The 20,786-nt window shown below is 48.8% G+C and overlaps 1 protein-coding gene across 2 annotated transcripts in view; it reads left to right on the forward strand.

The window, feature by feature from the left end:
• NOD2 (nucleotide binding oligomerization domain containing 2) overlaps positions 1-20,786 on the forward strand; it is a 39,066-nt gene that overhangs the window by 14,903 nt on the left and 3,377 nt on the right. For both annotated transcript variants that reach the window (XM_053582164.1, XM_053582163.1), the window contains exons 4-11: positions 1,072-2,887; positions 8,599-8,682; positions 8,893-8,976; positions 11,307-11,390; positions 13,910-13,993; positions 14,946-15,029; positions 17,847-17,930; positions 20,380-20,463. In XM_053582164.1, coding sequence (XP_053438139.1) covers positions 1,072-2,887; positions 8,599-8,682; positions 8,893-8,976; positions 11,307-11,390; positions 13,910-13,993; positions 14,946-15,029; positions 17,847-17,930; positions 20,380-20,463 — 2,404 coding nt within the window. The remainder of the gene's footprint in view (positions 1-1,071; positions 2,888-8,598; positions 8,683-8,892; positions 8,977-11,306; positions 11,391-13,909; positions 13,994-14,945; positions 15,030-17,846; positions 17,931-20,379; positions 20,464-20,786) is intronic.

A 20,786-nucleotide genomic window follows, 5' to 3' on the forward strand; every position in this document is an offset into this window, starting at 1 on the left:
GCTGTGATGGAGGGAACTGCACTGAGGCACCAGCCTGAGTCTCTGGCCCAGGACTTCCGCGTTTCTGGAAGGGGGAACTAGACCCTGACGTAGGAAATGGTTTGCTCACACTGGTTTCAGGATGATAAAGGCAGAGTGACAGCCCTTTAGGCATATCCGGTCAGGGGAACTCCTCCTGTGTGGGACGTGTGAGCAGGGCACGGGAGTAGAGGCGGGGGTAGAGGGTCTTGTCTGAGCACTTGGCTGAGGCTCCCAGCGGGCTCCCTCGGGCCTTTCATTGCCAGGCCCACCTGGGTAACCTGGGGACTCCTCCCCATCTCAAGGTCTTTACCTTAACCCACCTGCAGAGTCCCTTTTGCTGGGTCAGGTAACATATTCATGGGTTCTGAGGATTAGGACCTGGACATGTCTGGGGGGCCCTTGTTGTGCCTACCACACTCACTAATCATGGTAATGAACACCATGTTTTGAGATTTTTACCAACTGTCAGATATTCTTCTAAACTTTGTTTTTATCTCATTGCATCCTGAAACAATCCTTTGAGGTGTGGATTGTCCCCATAAGAAAACTAAAGCCCAGAAAAGCCAAGTGGCTCCCCCACATTAATAGTGGGCCTAGGTTTCAACCTCAGGTGTGCCTGACTTTGGAATCTGTTTCCCCTTAGAAAAAGGCAACTAAGGTGAGTGGCGAATGGACCTATGGTAGGACACTCAGCCCATATGGTGGGATGGACTTTGGGACACAGGCCTTTTGGCCCCAGCCCCTCTGGTGTCAGCAGATATGGTGGCAGGACCTGATGTCTTCTGAGCACGCTTGCTTTTGTGGGACCCCATGCTGAGCACTGAGTGTGCTTTATCTCTGTTGCTCTGGAGAACAGGGACCATCACTTCCCCCACCTCACAGGGCACAAACTAAGGCTGAGGAAGGTTCTGTGACTGTCTTCAAAGTCTGCAGCGTGTGAGTGGAGGAGACGGGATGGCCACCCACGTCTGTTCTGTCCCATCAGTAGCATCACCTTCTGGCCAGGTCCCATCTCCACCTTCATCTGTTTGTACTTCTTGTGCCTTCCAGCTGCTGCATGTAAGAAGTACCTGTCCAAGCTGAGGGCCACAGTATCGGCTCAGTCTCGCTTCCTCAGTACCTACGATGGGGCGGAGACCCTCTGCCTGGAGGACGTATACACAGAGAATACCCTGGAAGTGCGGGCGGACGTGGGCATGGCTGGCCCTCTGCAGGAGAGCCCGGCCACCCTCAGCCTGGAGGAGCTCTTCAGCACCCACAGCCACCTCAACGCAGATGCGGACACTGTGCTGGTGGTGGGCGAGGCGGGCAGTGGCAAGAGCACACTCCTGCAGCGGCTGCATTTGCTGTGGGCCACGGGGAGGGCCTTCCAGGAATTTCTCTTCGTCTTTCCGTTCAGCTGCCGGCAGCTGCAGTGCGTGGCCAAACCGCTGTCCGTGCAGATGTTGCTCTTTGAACACTGCTGTTGGCCCGATGCTGGACGACAGGACATCTTCCAGTACCTTCTGGACCACCCTGACCGCATCCTATTAACCTTCGATGGCTTTGATGAGTTCAGGTTCAGGTTCACAGATAGTGAACGTCACTGCTCTCCAGTGGACTCTACATCTGTCCAGACCCTGCTCTTCAACCTCCTGCAGGGCAACCTGCTGAAGAATGCCCGCAAGGTGCTGACCAGCCGCCCGGCGGCCGTGTCGCCGTTCCTCAGGAAGTACGTCTGTGTGGAGCTCAGCCTCAAGGGCTTCTCGGAGGAGGGCATTGAGTTGTACCTGCGGAAGTGCCATCACGAGCCTGGGATGGCTGACCGCCTCATCCACCTGCTCCACACGACCTCAGCCCTGCGTGGTTTATGCCACCTGCCTGTCTTTTCATGGATGGTGTCCAAATGCCACCAGGAACTGTTGCTGCAGGAAGGGGGCTCCCCAAAGACCACCACAGATATGTACCTGCTGATCCTGCAGCACTTTCTGCTGCGGGCCTCTCCCCCAGACGCAGCACTCCATGGTCTGGGGCCCAGCGTCCTTCAGGGCAGGCTCTCCAGCCTCCTGCACCTTGGCCAGCTGGCTCTCTGGGGCCTGGGCACGTGCTGCTACCTGTTTTCTGCCCAGCAGCTTCAGGCGGCACAGGTCAGCCCTGAGGACATTGCCCTTGGCTTCCTGGTACGTGCCAAAAATGTGGTGCCGGGGAGTGCAGCCCCCCTGGAGTTCCTGCACATCACTTTCCAGTGCTTTTTTGCTGCCTTCTACCTGGCACTCAGTGCTGACATACCGCCAGCCTCGCTTGGACACCTTTTCAACTGTAGCAAGCCAGGTGGCTCACCACTGGCCAGGCTGCTGCCTGGGCTGTGCATCCAGGGCTCAGGGTGCAAGGAGGGTGGCGTGGCAGCTCTGCTCCAGAAGGCTGAGCCACACAACCTTCAGATCACAGCAGCCTTCCTGGCAGGGCTGTTGTCCCGGGAGCACCGGGGTCTGCTGGCTGAGTGCCAGGCCTCCGAGAAGGCCCTGCTCCGGCTGCATGCCCGTGTCCGCTGGTGCCTGGCCTGCAGCCTCCGAAAGCACTTCCAGTCCATCTCGCCAGGCGTGCCGGGTGAGGCCAAGAGCATGCACGCCATGCCGGGGTTTGTCTGGCTCCTCCGGAGCCTGTATGAGATGCAGGAGGAGCGGCTGGCACGGGAGGCTGTGCGCGGGCTGAAGGTAGGCCATCTCAAGCTGACGTTTTGCGGCGTGGGCCCTGCCGAGTGTGCTGCCCTGGGCTTCGTGCTGCAGCACCTGCGGCGGCCTGTGGCCTTGCAGCTGGACTACAACTCTGTGGGCGACATCGGTGTGGAGCAGCTGCTGCCCTGCCTCAGTGTCTGCAAGGCCCTGTAGTAAGTGTGCCTGGGCACTGGGGGTTGGGCCTGGGGGGACGAGGCATCAAGGTGAGGGGTGGGAGCATCAGCCCTGGCTCTGCACAGCCCTGGCCAGGGCCCCTCCCCTCTGGGCCTTGGTGTCAGTATATCCTGATGACCGCCATACTTTACTGAGGGCCTTGTATGCCCAGCACTGTGCAGCACTTTCCAGAATTACCTTATTTGATCTCCATGGCCACCCTGGGCTGTGGGCAGGGATAACATTGTCTTCACTGTCCTTGATTTGAGGCTTAGATAATTGAGGGAACTTGTCCGGGGTCACATAGGAATGGCAGAGCTGGTTTCACAAATCATCTTTCTGGCCCCAAGCTCCCTGCTCCTGTCTGTGGATACGAGGCTCCATGACAGCCTCAAGGTCACACGCAAAGTTCTAACAGGTGTCTGTGTTAGGAACTGTGCCCCATCCAAGGAGACTTATGCCTCATCGGGGACTTTAAAATCTCAGCAAGATGGAAATTTCAGGACCCCAGAGGTAGAAAGTGGCTATGGAGCTTTGCCCACTTTTTCAGTCCTTAGACAGCCTGGTGTCCAAATGGGATTTCAGCATTTCTCTTGCTACTCTCACCCCCTGGCTGAAGATGTGAGGTTCTACCCTTTTGAATGCCTGTGTCCCTGAACCTGGGGGCCTCTTTCCATATCTTGGGGCTAGGAGGTATGTACCTTGGCCTGAGGACCAGCATGTCGCAGGCTCCCCCACTTCCCTTTCAGCCTGAAAAGGGATGTCCTGCTCCCTATTTAGAGCCTATGAGCCTGTGAGAAAGCAGAAGTTGTGGATTACAGTGAAATCTATCCAGTCTCCTAGGGCTTTGGGCTACCCCCTGATGACCTTAATTGTCCTAAGCAAGAGATGAGCCTCTCCTTGAATATATTAGGATATATGTTATATCTTCTCTGGGGCAAAGCAGCAAGAGGTTTTTTTTTTTTTTTTTTTTTCCTCCCTGGAACAAATACATGGATATCTACTAGGAACTGTGCAGTGACTTTCGTTAAGCCTCACGCAAGGACTGTGGCCATAAGTTTATAATGTAATAATGGTATTATATACCACATATTTCACATAGTTAATATACATGGGTATTATATATAACAAATATGCATATGAATAGACCCATCAGGGTCTTGGAGGAAACAGATGCTACATTCAAATTGGGTAATTTGAGGAGAGTTTAATAAGGAGACCATTTGCTAAGACGTGGGCAGGAGTTAGGAAGAGCTGGAGGGAGGAGGGTGCAGGGACCTGGGGTTAGTAAGCGCAGGCTGGGTGGGTGGGCTGAAGGGACAGGGGGAGTGAGAACTTATGAGCCAGGAGGGAGGTGTGGAGAGAGCTGCATTTCCCTAGGAAGAAAGAATCTTGGTATTTTGAGTGGGCATTTGAAGATCTGTCTGATGGAGCTATTTCCCTGATAGAAATACAAGTGTGCATTTTCCTGGGTAGTAGACATTTATTTTTTACCGGGTTCGCAAAGGGGTCCTTGAACCCCAAGAGGCCAGGCATTGCTGTTCCAGATTATCCTCATAGGCTAGTCTGTCCCTAGAATTCTTAAATGGACCCTCTCTCCTTAATTAGGAATACCTGTGTGACCCCCCAGCCTGTATAACCCTCAGCCTGTGCAAAAGGACTGCGGGAATGGTTGACTATCTCTGATCCTAGCTCTTGGGGTGCACACACTGCTCCACACTACAGTGTGTAAAGGCGCTTCTTGGAATGCAGATGCCTGGGCCAGCTCTCGTGATCCTCATTCAGTAGGTTTGGGACAGGGGGCCCAGGAATCTGTATTTTTAACAAACATCCCTGGTGATTCTGACGTGAGTGGGCTTACACAGTGCGAACTGCTGGGCTGCAGTAATTAGTTTGATTTTACATTACCATTAAAGTCCTTGCGCAAGTTCTGCTGCTCTTTACCCTGCGTACCCTAAAGAAGATACTGAACGGGCATTTCCTCTGTGTGTGTGTGTGTGTGTGTGTGTGAGAGAGAGGGAGGGAAAGATGGAGGAGGGGCAGGGGGAAGGGACAGGCTCCCCTCCCACAGCGCCAAGCTGTATCTCTCCCACTTGAGTGTTTCCATGCCAACCAAAATCCTCAGCCTCTAGGAAACCCCATATACAAAGTGCCCCTGTATAGGTTTCTTCAGATCCTGGCTCTCTCTGACTCTTAGGGCGATGGCTTTCAAAGTTTTCTGACTGTGAGTTACATTAAGAGAAGGAGGGAGAAAGGGAGGGAGGGAGAGAAAAGACATACCAGCACGTAAACTTGAAATAAAACCTTCACAGAGTGACTTCCCGTGTTAAACTCTGAAACCCTCTGCTCTCTTCTTCTGTTCTGTTCTATTTCAGTTTTAAAAATGCTACTCAGGACCTTCAAAATTGGTTTCATGACCCACTAACTGGTCATTCAACCTTTAATCTGAAAAATCACTGTTCTGGGGTGCCAGAAAAAGGCCACAGGGAGAAAGCATATAATATCATGGTTGAGAATAGGTTTTGGAGCCAGACTGCCTACGTTCTAATCCTGTAAGCAGCACACATCAGTAGCATTTCTATATACTAGGAATGCAAACTGAGAGCCAGATCAAAGACTCAATGCCATTCACCATAGCTGTAAAGGAAGCAAAATACCAAGGAGGTGAAAGATCTCTACAAGGGAAGAAATTGTGGATGACGTAAACAAATGGGCAAACTAATCCATGCTCATGGATTAGTGGAATCAACGTTGTTAAAATGTCCATCATACCCAAAATAATTTACAGATTCAATGCAATACTCATCAAAATACCAATAGCATATTTCACAGATCTAGAGAACATAATTCTGTATTTCGTTTGGAACCAGAAAAGAGCCCAAATAGCAAAAGCAATCTTAAGCAAAAAAAACAAAGCTGGAGGCATCACATTTCTAGACTTGACAGAATACTACCAGACTACAGTAATCAAAAGAGCATGGAATTTGTACAAAAATAGAGACATAGACCAATGGAACAGGATAGGGAACATAGATGCAAAACCAACCTGTGGGTCGCGACCCACAGGAACTGTATTAAAGAGCCGTGGCATTAGGATCCACTGACTTACAGCCACGGATCTTTGACAAAGCAGACAACATCACACACTGGGGAAAAGAAGCCCCATTCAGTACATAGTGCTGAGAAAATTGGACAGCCACGTGCAACAAGGATGAAACAATCTATCTCTCACCACTCACAAAAATGTTAAGACATGAAACCACAGAATTCTAGAAGAAAATGTAGGAAAAACTCTTCTAGACACTGGTCTAAGGAGAGAATTTATGACTGGGACTGTAATGGCAATTACAGCAGCGACAATAATGAGTAAATGAGACTTGATTAAATTGAAAACCTTCTGCACAGTAAAGGAAATAATCAACAGAGCAGACAACCTACAGAATGAGAGGAAATATTTGTAAACTACAAATCTGATAAAGGGCTAATAACAGGAATCTACAAAGAACTAAAACAAATCAGCAGGAAAAAAAATTAACAACCCTGTTAAAAGTAGGCAAAAGTCATGAACAGACGTTTTCGGAAAGAAGATAAACAAATGGCCAAAAAACATATGAAAAAATGCTCAACATCACTAATCATTAGAGAAATGCAAAATTAAAACCACGATGATATCCCCGTACTCCTGTTAGAATGGCTTTTATTCAAATATTCAAAAACAATAGATGATGGTGCAGATGCCTGGAGGAAGAGAGGCTTTAACGTGGTTGGTGGGACTGCAAATTGGTGTAACATCAATGGAAAACAGTATGGAGATTCCTCAAAGATCTAAAAATAGACCCTTCAATCCAGCAATCTCACTACTGTGTATCTGCCCAAAGGAAAAGAAGTCAGTATATCAAAAAGACACCTGCATTTGAATATTTATTGCAGCATGATTTGCCATGGCAAACATGTGGTATCAACCCAAGTGCCCACAAGTTCACGAGTGGATTAACAGAATGATGCCTTTTACAAGGGTTAAATTAATGCCTTTTGCATAATTTGGAAAGAACTGGAGATCACTATCCTAAGCAAAGTATCTCAAGAATGGAAAAACTAACACCACATGCACTTTCTAATAAATTGGAAATAACCACTGGTCAAGTACACAAAGGAAAGTAAAAGTCATTGGAAATCAAGCAGGGGAGTGAGTGGGAGGAAAGGAAGATGCGGGACGGGTGCAGTGAACACTATTCAGGTGGTGGGCACATTTATAGTCCTGATTCACACTGTGTATCAAAACATCTATATGCCCTTAATACATTGAAATTAAAAACAATTCTGTATGTGCTGTGCAAACTTGGCAGAGGCCCTTTGCTTGGTGTGTGCCTCAGCTTCTTTCTTTCTTGTGAACACAATAGTGGTACCCGCTTCATGGATTTGTAGTGAGAATGAAATAATGTTATTACCGAGAAGTGCTTAGGGCAGTGCTGGGCACATAAAATGCTCCATATGTGCTAGCAACTATGTGACAGGTGCTCGCAGGGCTTTACGTGCATAGCCTGGTGAGGTTGGTGATGCTCTTCTTCCCTTTTTGTAGGTGAAGGGCCAGCAAAGAGCTAGTAAGAGGCTCATCAGGATCAGAACTTCCCCCAAGGGACTCCAGAGCCTGAGCTGTCCATCACTGAGCCCAGGGCCTCTCAAGTTTGCCTGAAGATAGAGAGATAGAGAAGGGTGTTCTCAGTTGTTAAAATATACAGATCTGGGCGGTGCCTGTGGCTCAGTCGGTAGGGCGCCGGCCCCATATACCGAGGGTGGCAGGTTCAAACCCAGCCCTGGCTGAACTGCAACCAAAGAATAGCCGGGCGTTGTGGCGGGCGCCTGTAGTCCCACTACTCTGGAGGCTGAGGCAAGAGAATCGCTTAAGCCCAGGAGTTGGAGGTTGCTGTGAGCTGTGTGAGGCCATGGCACTCTACCAAGGGCCATAAAGTGAAACTCTGTCTCTACAAAAAAAAAAAAAAATAATAATAAAATAAAATATACAGATCCCCAGTCCCAACCCCACACAGATGAGATTGCCAGCTCCAGGGCAGGGGTCTAAAAATCTGAATTTTAGGGAAACTTTCAGATTATCTTGTGATCAGGTGAGGTTTGGGAATGTTAAGCCAAGAGGAGTGTCAGAGGGGGCTTGTCAGGTGGGGTCTGGCCAGGAGGAGTTGTGTCTTTGGGGTTAAGGACTGGTTAGCGGGCCCTCACTGAGCACAGGCCAGTCTCCAAAGTTTTGGCCACTCTTATCCACCTGGTCTACCACCTGCTGGCCTAGATGCTGATAACCACCGTTGCCCCCAGGGGTGGCCTATCTGTTCCAGCTGCATTTTTACTATATATCAGCTCCTTTCCACCATGGACCCCTCAGTGAGGCTGCCGTGATCATTTTCCTTTTACAGAGGTAGGAACAGTGCCTCAAATTACATCTGTAACTTCCTAATGTTCTTCAACAGGTGTTCTGGGTCCCCACTTCTTGGGCTGTCCCCACCAAAATGCACCACATCACCTCCCTGGCCAGGGATGAGGGAGGCTTCACTTTTCTAGATGCTGTATTCTTGTGACAATTTTCAGAAGCACACGTGCTAGCATGTTGGAGATGAATGCAAGTCTCTTTTTGAATTCTGTATACGCTTTCCTGTCTTATCAGCTCCATTTTCAAATGCATTTATTTTGCCTTTTTTAGTTTGCGGGATAACAACATCTCAGACCGAGGCATCTGCACACTCGTTGAACACGCTCTTCACTGTGAGCAACTGCAGAAGTTAGCGTAAGTCGGCTGGGGCTGTGGACACTGGGTCCCGTGGCCCCCCACCTCCCTGCAGGGCGGGGCAGCGGTGAGTGGATGATGGGCTGGGGTGGGAGTGTTCGCAGGAGAAGCAGGTGACTCCTGTGCAGTGGTAGCGGGCAGCCCCGTGGTTGAGTGCTCACTACCCAATGTGTTCTGTCTCTATGTCTCCTCCTTGCTGGAACTTAACAGTCTGTTCAACAACAAACTGACCGATGGCTGTGCACACTCCATGGCCAAACTTCTTGCATGCAAGAGGAACTTCTTGGCCTTGAGGTGAGCCTGGGGTTTCCCTGTTTCCTGGAGACCGTTTTTTTCCCTACTGTTGAGTCAGTCTGGTCTGGTCCTGGTCCTGGCCCTGGCCCTGCCACTGCCCACACTAGGCTGGTGACCTCCTGAGTCAATACAAGGGCGGTGTTCCATACTGAGCAGGATTTCTGTAATGCCATGACACAGGCCCCCTTACAAATGCTGGAAGGGCTCTGCTGAGGGCTTCCTGCCTTTTGACCTTTGTCCCTCAGGGCAGAAACAAATTTACAGACCCTTCTGTGTCTAAGACCCTTGCAGACCTTCTGTGTCACATGCTCTCGGGGGCTACCAAGTTTTCCAAAGTTTGTTGAGCCCCTGGGTGGAGGGGCATAAACAGTCACTGCCACCCCAGCCATGGCAGCCAGTCGCTGAAGCTCTGGACTCCCAGAAGGTCCTTTCTCCACTTGAAGCATGTGGGCTTTGCACTCCCATCTGGGAAGTCTGTGTTTCTGCTGCTTCAGAGCCTCCCAGCCTTAGCTTGAGTCTCTCTGCTATCTGACACTTTTAAATCGTCCCTCCAAGCTGGTTCTTGGGTTGGCGTGGCTTCTCTGCCTGGTGGATGTTCTTGCCTCTGGTGATTTGCGAGGCAGTATAAGGAGAGAAGGCAGAGTATTGCTTCTATCCATTTCTTCTACCTGATGGGCTGGGTTGGGGATGAGAGCTGCCATTTGTGTCTCCTGTTCTCCCGTAAAATGGGGTAATAATTATAGCTGCAATCAGTGTAACCTGGTTTCTTGTACCCTCAATGAATCCCCAACAATAAAAAAAAAAAAATCAAGAAAAAAATAAAAATGATAGCAACCTGTCTTAGGCCACCTAGTGTTACTAAAAAGGGATATCTGAGGCTTTATAAAGAAATTTATAATTATTATAAAGAAAAAAGGTTTATTTGGCTCAAAATTCTGCCTGGGAAAATTCATGCTTGGGGATCTGGGGAGGGCCTCGGGCTGCTTCTACTCATGGCAGAAGGTGGAGGGGCTGGTGTGTGCGGAGACCACATAGTGAGAGGAAGAAGGGGCAGGTGCCAGGCTCTGTTTAGCAGTCAGCTCTAATAGGAACTAATAGAACTTACTATTACCACAGGGAGGCCACCAAGACATCCAGGAGGGGTCTGCCCCCAGGACCCAAACCTCCTTTATTAGGTTTCCTCTCCAACACTGGGGATCAAATTCCAATATGAAATTTTATAAGGGACAAACATTCATGCTGTAGCACTGCCTCGTGGGTTGACAATTAAGTGAGTTCATATACGTAAAGAGCTGACACAGTCTAGTAAGGGCTTTAAATTATAAGTTCAGTGGCAGAAAGATGGTGGGTAAATCAAGTAAGCACTCAGCTATTTATTCTTAGTCTAGACCTCTTAGAAGGGATTAAATGTGCAGCAAATTTATTGGGGAAAATTCCTGTGAGAGGAAGTGTGGAAGGTAGCTGTGGTGGCCAGGATATCTGATTGAGGGAAGGATGGAAGGTTGGGAGGAAGCCCTTGGATGTCAGTGCAGTCCTAAGAGATTTCAGCAAGTCTGCTGGAGAGTTCTTGTGCCAAATTCAGCTAGCAGAGGAGTCTCCTGTCTCAGTAAGCCTTTGTGCAGACACCACGATGTTCGATTTCAGAGCATGGCAGCTGGGCCTTTAGTTAGGCCCAGGGCCCGGAGGTTGGAGATTGAGAGGCACACACCTGCCCTGTAGGCTTGCTGTGAACCAGGTAGCTTAAAAGTGCTTTGAAAAGATTAAAGCAAGAGTATTATTATTCCAGGGATTGTGGGTGAGAATTCTGGGGACTTCTCTGAAACTGTCTGGGTTTGGGTGTAGCTGGAGTCTTCCTTGCTGGGGGTTTCCCCAGCCCCAGGCTTCTCCCTGCCTCCTTCCCCACTTCCCAGAAGGCTCAGCAGGAACTCCTTCTCTCTCCTAGGGAGCTGAGAAGTCTGAGAAGGTTGCACCAGAGGTCACAGTGGGGTCTAGACCAAAGGTGCCTGAGACTGGGGAAAGGTGTGACAATGAGTCACTGAGTCACTTTTACTTCCCTGGGGAATCCACCTCCCAGAACAGCTGCCTATTGTGGCTCCTGCCCAGACCTGTCATATTGCTTTGCAAAGCAGCTCCCCCCCCAACCCCTTTCTTTTTGCTGGTAAAAAAATGTGGGAGCCATTGGATAAGCTTCCCCCAGCAGAAACAGGCACCCTGTGCTGCTGCCTGCAGCAGAGGACCTCAAAGCTTTCTGTGTCTCCGGCCCAGCTCACTGATGGGTCTTGTCTCTGGCCTCAGCTGTGCTCTCTCTACTTCTCTGTCTTCTCTTTCAGGCTGGGGAATAACCACATCACTGCTGCGGGGGCCCAAATGCTGGCCGAGGGGCTCCTGGGCAACGCCTCCCTGCAGTTCCTGGGGTAGGTTGGACTCCAGGGAAGAGGGACCTACGTGGAGGGGTCGGAGACTTCTGAGGATTTAGGGACTGGTGAAACTCTTCAGCTGGCAGGTGTCGGAGGCAGCCTAGGCGACGGTGAGAAGGGACAGCCAGGGAGAAAGTGGTCAACCCATGGCTGCCGCCACATTTGCTTCTTCGCCTGATAAACAGGAAGTCCAGGATGGCAGGGTGGGGGGAGGGCAGTCCCCACAAGCTGGTGACAGGAAGCCTCTGCTCCTGGGGTGCTCAGGGCTGTGCCTTTGGGTACACAGTGAAACTAGTTGGGAGCTCTACAGGATGCCACTGCTGGGCTCCACTCCAGACTGATGAAGTGAAAGTATCTAGGTGCAGGCGCTGATATCAGTGATTTTGAAAAGGTCCCCAGGGCATGTGCAGCTAGTGGGGGATGGGGGTGAGAACCACTGACCTAAGAAAGACAGGGAAATGGGGAAGGATGAGAATGGCTGTGGACGGCAGGGGGCTGTCCTGGGCCCCTCAGAACTCTTGCTCCCTGTGGGCCACAGTGAGGCCTGCCAGGGAGGGGAGTCCCCCAGATTGCAGGGCCCAAGGGTGGAGCTGCCTCTGCTGTGGAGAGTGACTGCCATCCAGGTTGCACTTGTGCTATCCCCAGAAGCTATTTTCCTGGCCTGTCACACCCTGATGTGAACTGGGGTCCATTCCACAAGACCTGGGGATTTTAGAACTTGAGACTGTAGGAAGAGACAATAGCCTTGGGACCCAGGGGTTACAACCCACTTCATAAGCGAGCAAGTTGCCCACAGGCTCAGGGCAGAAATGGGACTGTGTTGCTCTGGAAACAGCACCTTTTGCCCGTGGTGTTAGCTAGCAGCAGAGTCTAGAACAAGGAGGCCACAGCTCTGTTCTGCCTGAGGTCACATCTGGGGCATTTACTTTTCTTCCAACAGATATTTATTAGGGTACCTCTCTGGGCCAGGCATTGTACTAAACCCAAACACTGTCATATGATACAAACTGTTCTATAACTTGCGTTATCTATTGATTTAGTTTTGCTTCATAATATTTTATAGGAATTTTTTCAGGTCATCATGACCTCATTTTTAAAAGGAGAACCACATAGTATTCTACTGGATGACTATCCACAATCTATTAAATCAGTGGTTCTCAATCTTCCTAATGCTGTGACCCTTTAATACAGTTCCTCATGTTGTGGTGACCCCTACACGTGAGGAGTGGTGTCTCGGTTCCTAAGACCATCGGAAATTTGTGTTTTCCGATGTTCTTAGGAGACCCCTGTGAAAGGGGACAGGGTTGTTAACCCCCAAAGGGATCACGACCCACAGGTTGAGAACCCCTGTATTAAATGATCCCCTGTAGATACATGCTTAAGTAGTTTTCAGGGTTTTTGCTACAATATCCCACCCCCAGAGCACAGAGAGGTATTGACATACAGCCAGAACTCAGTAAAAATTTACCTAATGAATGAAAATGCAACGAACCTCCCGGTTCAGCTGTCTTTGCTCACTTGGGCATATGCCTGTCCAGGGTAAGTTCCAATACATACAGTAGCATGTCAAAAGGTGTGAGCTGCGCTCTGCCTTTTAAAAAGGGCTGTTTCCAAATTTCAGTGGTTCAGAGGAGGATGACTCAGAAGGTAGAAGAGTTTAATGCCATGAAGGTATTGAGGGTATTCCTTCCTTTTTTTTTTTTTTTTTTTTTATTTTTGGCCGGGGCTGGGCTTGAACCCACCACCTCCGGCATATGGGACCGGCGCCCTACCCGTTGAGCCACATGCGCCGCCCGGTATTGAGGGTATTAACAAGAAGAAAGAGCTGGGCGCCGTGCCTCCTGCCTGTGATCCTAGCACTCTGGGAGGCCAGGGTGGGTGGATCGCTTGAGCTCAGGAGTTAGAGACCAGCAAGAGTGAGGCCCTATCTCTACTAAAAATAGAAAAACTAGCCAGGTGTGGTGGTGTGGTGGCAGGCACCTGTTGTCCCAGCTAGTCAGGAGGCTGAGGCAGGAAGAGCATTTGAGGCAAAGTTTGAGGTTGCTGTGACCTATGATGCCACAGCACTCTAGCAAGGGCATCAGAGTTAGACTCTTGTCTTAAAAAAAAAAAGAGGAAAAGAAAAGAAGCAGCAGCAAGAGATAAAGGGCCGGCTTGTGGAGGAAGTAAGAGACTTACCCTGAGTGGGCACCCGAGGGTAACTAAGTACTGTAGACGGCAGTTCCCAGGGAGCAGGTCTGAGCTACAAGCCAGGGGAATGTTACAACTGTGTGACATCCCCTTCCTGAGGGTATGGGTTAGGTGGGCTCCTATTATTCTTTAAGTATGTAATTTAAAGCTGCTGAAAACTCTGTGTGCAGTTTGGCCAACCCACCACTCTTTAGGTGCTCCAGGGAGACCTCTCTGGAATTGGTGGTCCTGTGCCTCTGGCTGGGGCTACAGATGTGTTGGCACATATCCGGGCCACATGCCTGGTCCTCACTAATACCGTCTGTTCACTCTCTTGGCCTTTTCAGGTTGTGGGGCAACAGAGTGGGTGACGAGGGTGCCCGGGCGCTGGCTGAAGCCTTAGGTGATCACCAGAGCTTGAAGTGGCTCAGGTAAGTAAGCTTCAGAGTAGATCGAACAGTTGTCATGGTGAAACCACATGAGAGGGAGTAGCTTGAGTCAGTTTTAAAGGTCTTTGAACTTCATGTCTTCCTCCTTTTGTTAGGGAGTGAAGGAAGTAAGGAGGAGAGAACACTGGATTTGGGATCAGGACACGAGTCTGTCTTTCTGGATGACTTTGGAGATGTCCCTTGCCTTTTCAGGGTCTTTATTATCTATCTGTAAATTGAAGACCTTGGGCTGGATCAGGCTCCTTTTGTCTTAAAGACCAACTTCAGTCTGTTGATAGAGGCTGCCTAGTGGACCATGTTGAGAAGGATTCGAAGGTGCCCCTGGGCTTAAAGAACACTGCAATCAATTAGTGATGTCTGGGTCAGACACAGTGGCTCAGGCCTGTAATCTTAGCATTTTGGGAGGCTGACATGGGAAGATTGCCTGAGGACAGGAATTTAAGACCATTCTGGGCAACATGGCAAGATACTATCTTTAAACAAATAAACAAACAAAATTATCCAGCATGGTAGGGCACACCTCAAGCCAGTGGTTCAGGCTACTCCAGAGGCTGAAGGTGAGAGGATTGCCTTGAGGGTGCAGTGAGCTATGATGATGCCACTGCCCTTTAGCCCAGGTGACAGGGCAAGATTCTGTCTCAAAAAAAACAAAAATTGTGATGGCTTAAAAAAATACTAAGGGAGCGGCGCCTGTGGCTCAAAGGGGTAGGGCGCCAGTCCCATATGCTGGAGGTGGTGGGTTCAAACCCAGCCCTGGCCAAAAACCACAAAATAAAACAAAACAAAAATAGTAAGAACGAGCACTGTGGTCAACTAGTGGTCTCTGCAATGGTGCAAAGTAGGAGAGTGCTGTGTGTTTTGCTATTCGTATTTACTCATCTCTGGGGTCCTTCCCTGCCCTGACATGTCTTCATCTCATGACTGTATCGTCCAGCCTGGTAGGAAACAACATTGGCAGTGTGGGTGCCCAGGCCTTAGCACTGATGCTGGAGAAGAACACCACACTGGAAGAACTCTGGTAGGTTTGGGGGATTCCTTGTTTTGGGGAGGCAGGTGACAATTGTTTCCCTGGCCTCATCCACAGGAGCAGTTATGTGGATGACTGAGGGATTGATTGTGTTTGTCTTTATAAGTATGAGTGGTATGAAGCTTATAGAGTGTGGTGCATAGCTGCTATTTCTTTTTATTTAATTAAATGTATTAGCTCACTGGTTTGTTTATTGCCTCCTCATGGCATAATGGTCTCCGGGTGTCCTCAAACTTTTTAAACAGGGGGCCAATTCACTGTCCCTCAGACCATTGGAGGGCTGGACAATAGTTAAAAAAAAAAAAACAACTATGAACAAATTCCTATGCACACTGCACATATCTTATTTTGAAGTAAAAAAACAAAACGGGAACAAATACAATCACATTGCCGCAGTTTGAGGACCCCTGGAAAAGAGTACAGACTTTGGAATCAAGCAGGCTGTGATCTAAGGCCGGTTAAATAACAATCTCTGAATCTCAGGTCACACCTATAAAATGAAGGGCATGGTGGCTCACGCCTGTAATTCCAGCACTCTGGGAAGCCGTGGTGGGAGGATCCTTTGAGCTCAGGAGTTTGAGATCAACCTGAGTAAGAGTGAGGTAACTGTCTCTACTAAAAAGAGAAAGATTAGATGGGCATTGTGGCAGGTGCCTGTAGTCCAAGTTACTTGGGAGGCTGAGGCAGGAGGTTTGCTTAAACTAAGGAATCTGAGGTTTCTGTGAACTAGGCTGATGCCATGTCACTCTCACCTGGGAAATAAAGTGAGACTGTGTCTCAAAAAATACATGCATACATCCATCCATACATACATAAGAAAGAATGTTTCCAACTATAAAAGATTTTTGTAAGAATTAAATAAAGTGATAGCTATAAAGAGCATAATCCAGCACCTGGTGTATGTGTAAGTGCTTCCATACATGTTAAATTGTCACAGTGGCAGGGTCACTGTGATGCTGCCATTACTGCTGCTTCCGCTGCTACAACAACAACTTCTACTAGTACATGAATACTATGACCAATATACTTTTGTTATTTCAAAGCAAATTTGAGTTTCTAAGAACACTGGGTATTAGGGTTAGGGATCTCTTTGGAAGGTGGAAAGGAGTTTGGGGTGATTGAAAGATGAACAATGTATTGTACTTATACCATTGACCTGAAGCATATCCCAAGTTTTCCATTGTTTAGATGCCACCGGAATAATTGTCTGACATGTCAGGGCAGTTCCAGATTCTATCAGGAAGATAAATCAGTGAATGTTCGATATTTCCAGGAAGGAAAAAGGCACTGAAATGTACTGGCATTGCCACAAACAGATATTGTGGGTGGACCTTGGCTGTTGGCAGGGTTCACAGCTCTACTAAAGCATTATTGATTACATCCTGATTGGATTTTGCCACTTGGAATTTAATAGAAGCACTTCATTGTGAGGGCATTAGATATGACTACTGTTACAAGATAAACTTTGGACAACTGAAATTTAGCAGAGTTCATTTGAGCAGAGACTGATTCATGAACCGGACAGCACTCTGAACCAGCAGAGGTTCAGAGACCTCCACCCAGCAACACGGGCAGGCAGTATTTATTGACAGAAAAAGGAAGTGACTACAGAAACAGCTTGATTGACTACAACTAGGCATTTGCCTTATCTGGGCATGATGTGATGAGGCATTTGCCTTAAATGGACAGTCTGATCACTTGACTGTCTATGATTGGATGAAGCTCAGCACTGTGATTGCCTGAGGCTCAGCTATTTGTTATAAGACTATATTCCTACATTAGCTTGCAGTTTGCTTACATAGTAAGCTAGATTTCAGTTTGCCGCGTAGAAACTAATGGTGTAGAGGCAGCCTTAGTCCAAATTTAGTTTAATTGAACACTACATTAGGCTGCAGATGACAGCAAACTTCTGTCTATAGAGGCTTAAGCCGGGAAGGGGTTTATTTTTTCTTATATAGCCAGTCTGGAGGGGGCAGTGTAGGCCTGGAATGGTGGCTACAAGAGGCCATCCGTGCCTCAGCTGTCTCTTTCTCTTTCTGCCCCACCATCCTTAGACTGTGTCTTCATCTTCATGGCTTTGGGCTTCCAAGATGGTTGTCCCACCTGCAGCAGTACTTATGTATTCTAGGATTCAGGCTGTATACCCAGGAAGGGTGAAAGGCACTGGCCAGGGTTTCTGTCCTTTCAAAAGTAGTCTTGGGCCAGGCGTGGTGGCTCACACCTGTAATCTAGCACTGTAGGAGGCCAAGGCAGGTGGATCACTTGAGCTCATGAGTTTGAGACCAGCCTGAGCAAGAGTGAGAACCCTGTCTCCACTAAAAAAATGAAAACCTGAGGCAAGAGGATTGTTTGAGCCCAAGATTTTGAGGTTGTTGTGAGCTATGATGTCATGACATTCTATCAAGGGTGACAACGTGAGACTCTGTCTTAAAAAAAAAAAGTTCTGCTTTCTTCTGAAGTTATTAAAAAAATAAATAAATAAAAAGTAGTCTTGGAAGCCCCACCAGTCAACCGTAGTGGAGAGTGGAAAAGGTAGATTTTTCACCAAGCACATGGCTGTCCCAAATGAATTGAGGCTTCCATTAATGAAGAAGAAAGGGAAAATGGGCATTGGGTAGCTGGGACACAGAGGAGCTTGTGAATTCTCATGCAAAGATGTCCCTGCGATTGAGAACTCTCACATGCTACTGTTTGTTCTTACTTTTTCCATAAGTTGGGTTTTCTAAATGGGAGGGCCTGTGAGTTAACATTTATTGGCATCATTGCCCAAAATGATGTCAACTGGATTTTCTCTCTTGTTCTTGCCAGCCTGGAGGAGAACCATCTCCAAGATGAAGGTGTGTGTTCTCTGGCAGAAGCACTGAAGAGAAACTCAAGCCTGCGAGTCCTGAAGTAAGGAACCTGCCACCAGGAGCCAAGACAATATTGGCCAACCTTGGGTGGATGTCTCTGCACCAGAGAGTTGGGCAATATCTCACAGGACGTGGCTTGCTAGAAAATAGCTTGTCTTGGTCTGGGTAGGAAGGATTCTAGTGCAAGTTGCTTGCTTGGGGAAACACTGGCAGCAAAGCTGCAGTGAAGAGAGGTGGGAAAGGAGAGCAGTGAAGTGAGGTGGGAAAGGGAAGGTCACCAGTCAAAGGCGATTCTTGAGCCAGTTATCACGGAGGGAAATTCCAGCAGCCAGCTCAGAATACACCCATCCTCCATATATCGAGTCGTGCTTGTGTGTGCTGCAAGCTCACCCTGCATGGCCGAGCCTGCTCCTGGTGTCAGCAGAATGGGCTCAGGCAGAGTGCGGCAGAGCTTCCCAGCAAGCAGGGGGCAGAGAGAATGGCGCACCATGGCTTCCTTGGTGGAGACTCAGTGGCCAGGGACCCATGCCATGATGGACCCAGTGGGTGTGGGTCCATCATGTGCTGTATCAGTTCTCTCTGAGGCTGATGCCAAAGTTCCATCTCATAGGGACCTCAGGGAACCATCGGATGGCTCCTTTTGTTAGAGGAAGGCAGTATTTCCCCTGACAAATGTGGCCTGAAGAAAACACGTGCCTTTAGAGGCAGACTGTCTCTGTGAGCATGTAAGCTTTGCTGCCAGAATGCCATCCACTCTGGGGATGCTTGTTTGTGTTGCTTTGTAGGGGCTGGGACGTCGCCAGCTGTTTGGGGAAAACACTTCCACTCATTGCTTGGGTGGAAGTGGGCTGTGAGGTCAGGGGACGCCTGGATTTGTCCAAGTCGGATGCCAGCTTTGCATGGTTGGGAGGGGGGTGGCCCATTATGGACCAGGTATGGATGTGGTGAGTTTATTGTTCCTCATTGTCATAGACTTACTCCACTTGACCCCAGCAGATGCCAGGCAGTGGCACTGGGGTTGTCTCACGCCACCGTCTCAACAACCTTACTATTCAGCATCCCAAACTGTATCATCTCCCACAAAAACTGAACTTCTAATATATCAAGAGAAAGAGAGAGAGAGATGCCTGCATTTTTCCTTTTCTAGCCTTAGTCTCTGCCAAGAGCTGGTTAGGAGCCTAGGGCATGGGACTAGACAGCCTGGTGCACGGTTACCAGCCATTTCTCCTTGGACTGATGCCTCAGTTGCCTACAGTGTAAATGGAGACAATGATTGGACCTTCCTCATAAGGTCGTGGGCATTTAGTGATAGAATATAGGTAATGAGCCAGCACCTAGCAAAAACTCAACAAATACTGGTTATTATTGGTAGCAATGCCTTACGGTCCACTTGTAAGAAGTTGCTAAGATTGCAGGGAGGGGGAAGACAGGACGAGGACATCACCCAGAAGGCACAGCAATGAGCAGAGGAGCACCATGGGGACACATGGCTCTTCCCTCGCTCTCCCAGGCCTGCCCGTGTCCCCTCCCCATTTCAAGCCACCTCATACTTTTTCTAATCTGAGTCCCCATCCCCCAAAGCTCCCCAGATGGAAACATTCATTGGTTATTTTATATCAGAGCTACTGAGCCAAGTGCTTTAGATATAAGGATAGTGGCAGGTCTTCCCAGCAGGAGAGGACCTGGGGGCAGGAGGGGTAGGGGAGGGACTGTGGCTTCCTCTGGTGGCAGACCCAGTGGCCAGGGACCTGTGCCACAGGAGATGATGGACAGCAGACGTGAACCCCAGCGTGCTCAGCGGCCATTGTGGATTTGATTCTCATACTCCATGAGACGGATGCTCTTTGGGGCCTGTTTCACTGATGGGGAAGTTGAAACTGATTTGCTTGGGATCAAGAAAGAAGTGTTGCAGGTTGGATTTAAACCCAGGAAGTTTAGTACTGAAAGGTAGCATCTTCCTAAGGAAGGGACTATTTTTTTTTTTTTTTTGTGAGGCAGAGCCTCAGTCTGTCACTCTGGGTAGAGCGTCAGCCTAGCTCACAGAAACCTCAAATTCCTGGGCTCAAGAGATCCTCTTGTCTCAGCCTCCCAAGGAGCTGGGACTATAGATGCCTACTAGTTTTTCTATTTTTAGTAGAGATGGGGTCTTGCTCTTGCTTAGGCTGGTCTTGAACTCTTGAGCTCAAGCAATCCACCTGCCTTGGCTTCCCTGAGTGCTGGGATTACAGAAGTGAGCCATTGTGCCTGACCTCAGGTAGGGGCTATTTAATTAGATTATCTAAATCTGGTGCGTGGAAGAGAAAAAAAAGGGTGCATTTCACTTAAGGCATTGCACCTTTGTTGATGACCTCACTGGGCATCTCAGGTAGGAGAACATGTCTGGGAGACTGATGGGCCTCAGAGGCGTCTCCTGAAGCCTCCTTAACTGGACAATCTCAAGAGAATAACCAAGAATCCTTGAAGCTCAACATTCCTTATTTCTTTTCCAGGCTGTCCAACAACTGCATCACCTACTTGGGGGCAGAAGCCCTTTTGCAGGCCCTTGCAAGGAATGACACCATTGTGGAAGTCTGGTAAGGTTCTGGGCAGGCACATTTTACCTCTCTGAGCCTCAGTTTTTCTATCTGTGAAAGGGAGTGAGGGAAAATAGGAATGTCAGAATTGTGAAGATCCCTTTTGATTCTGACACCCAGTGTCTCTCTGTGTGATGGCTCTAGTTCTGTGCCCAGGAAAGAACTCTTCACATCTGTAAGCAGGGACAATGCTTTCATTGTAAAATCTTCACCATTTATTTATAAACTTCTCTATTCTTAGCAATAGAGTAAGAATGGGCATGTGGCTGAAGATTGGAAAAAAAAGGGAAAGAGCCCAGCACTTGCCCTCCTGGGCGCTGCCT

Source organism: Nycticebus coucang, chromosome 2 (genome assembly GCF_027406575.1).
Source record: "Nycticebus coucang isolate mNycCou1 chromosome 2, mNycCou1.pri, whole genome shotgun sequence".
Classification (NCBI taxonomy): domain Eukaryota; kingdom Metazoa; phylum Chordata; class Mammalia; order Primates; family Lorisidae; genus Nycticebus; species Nycticebus coucang.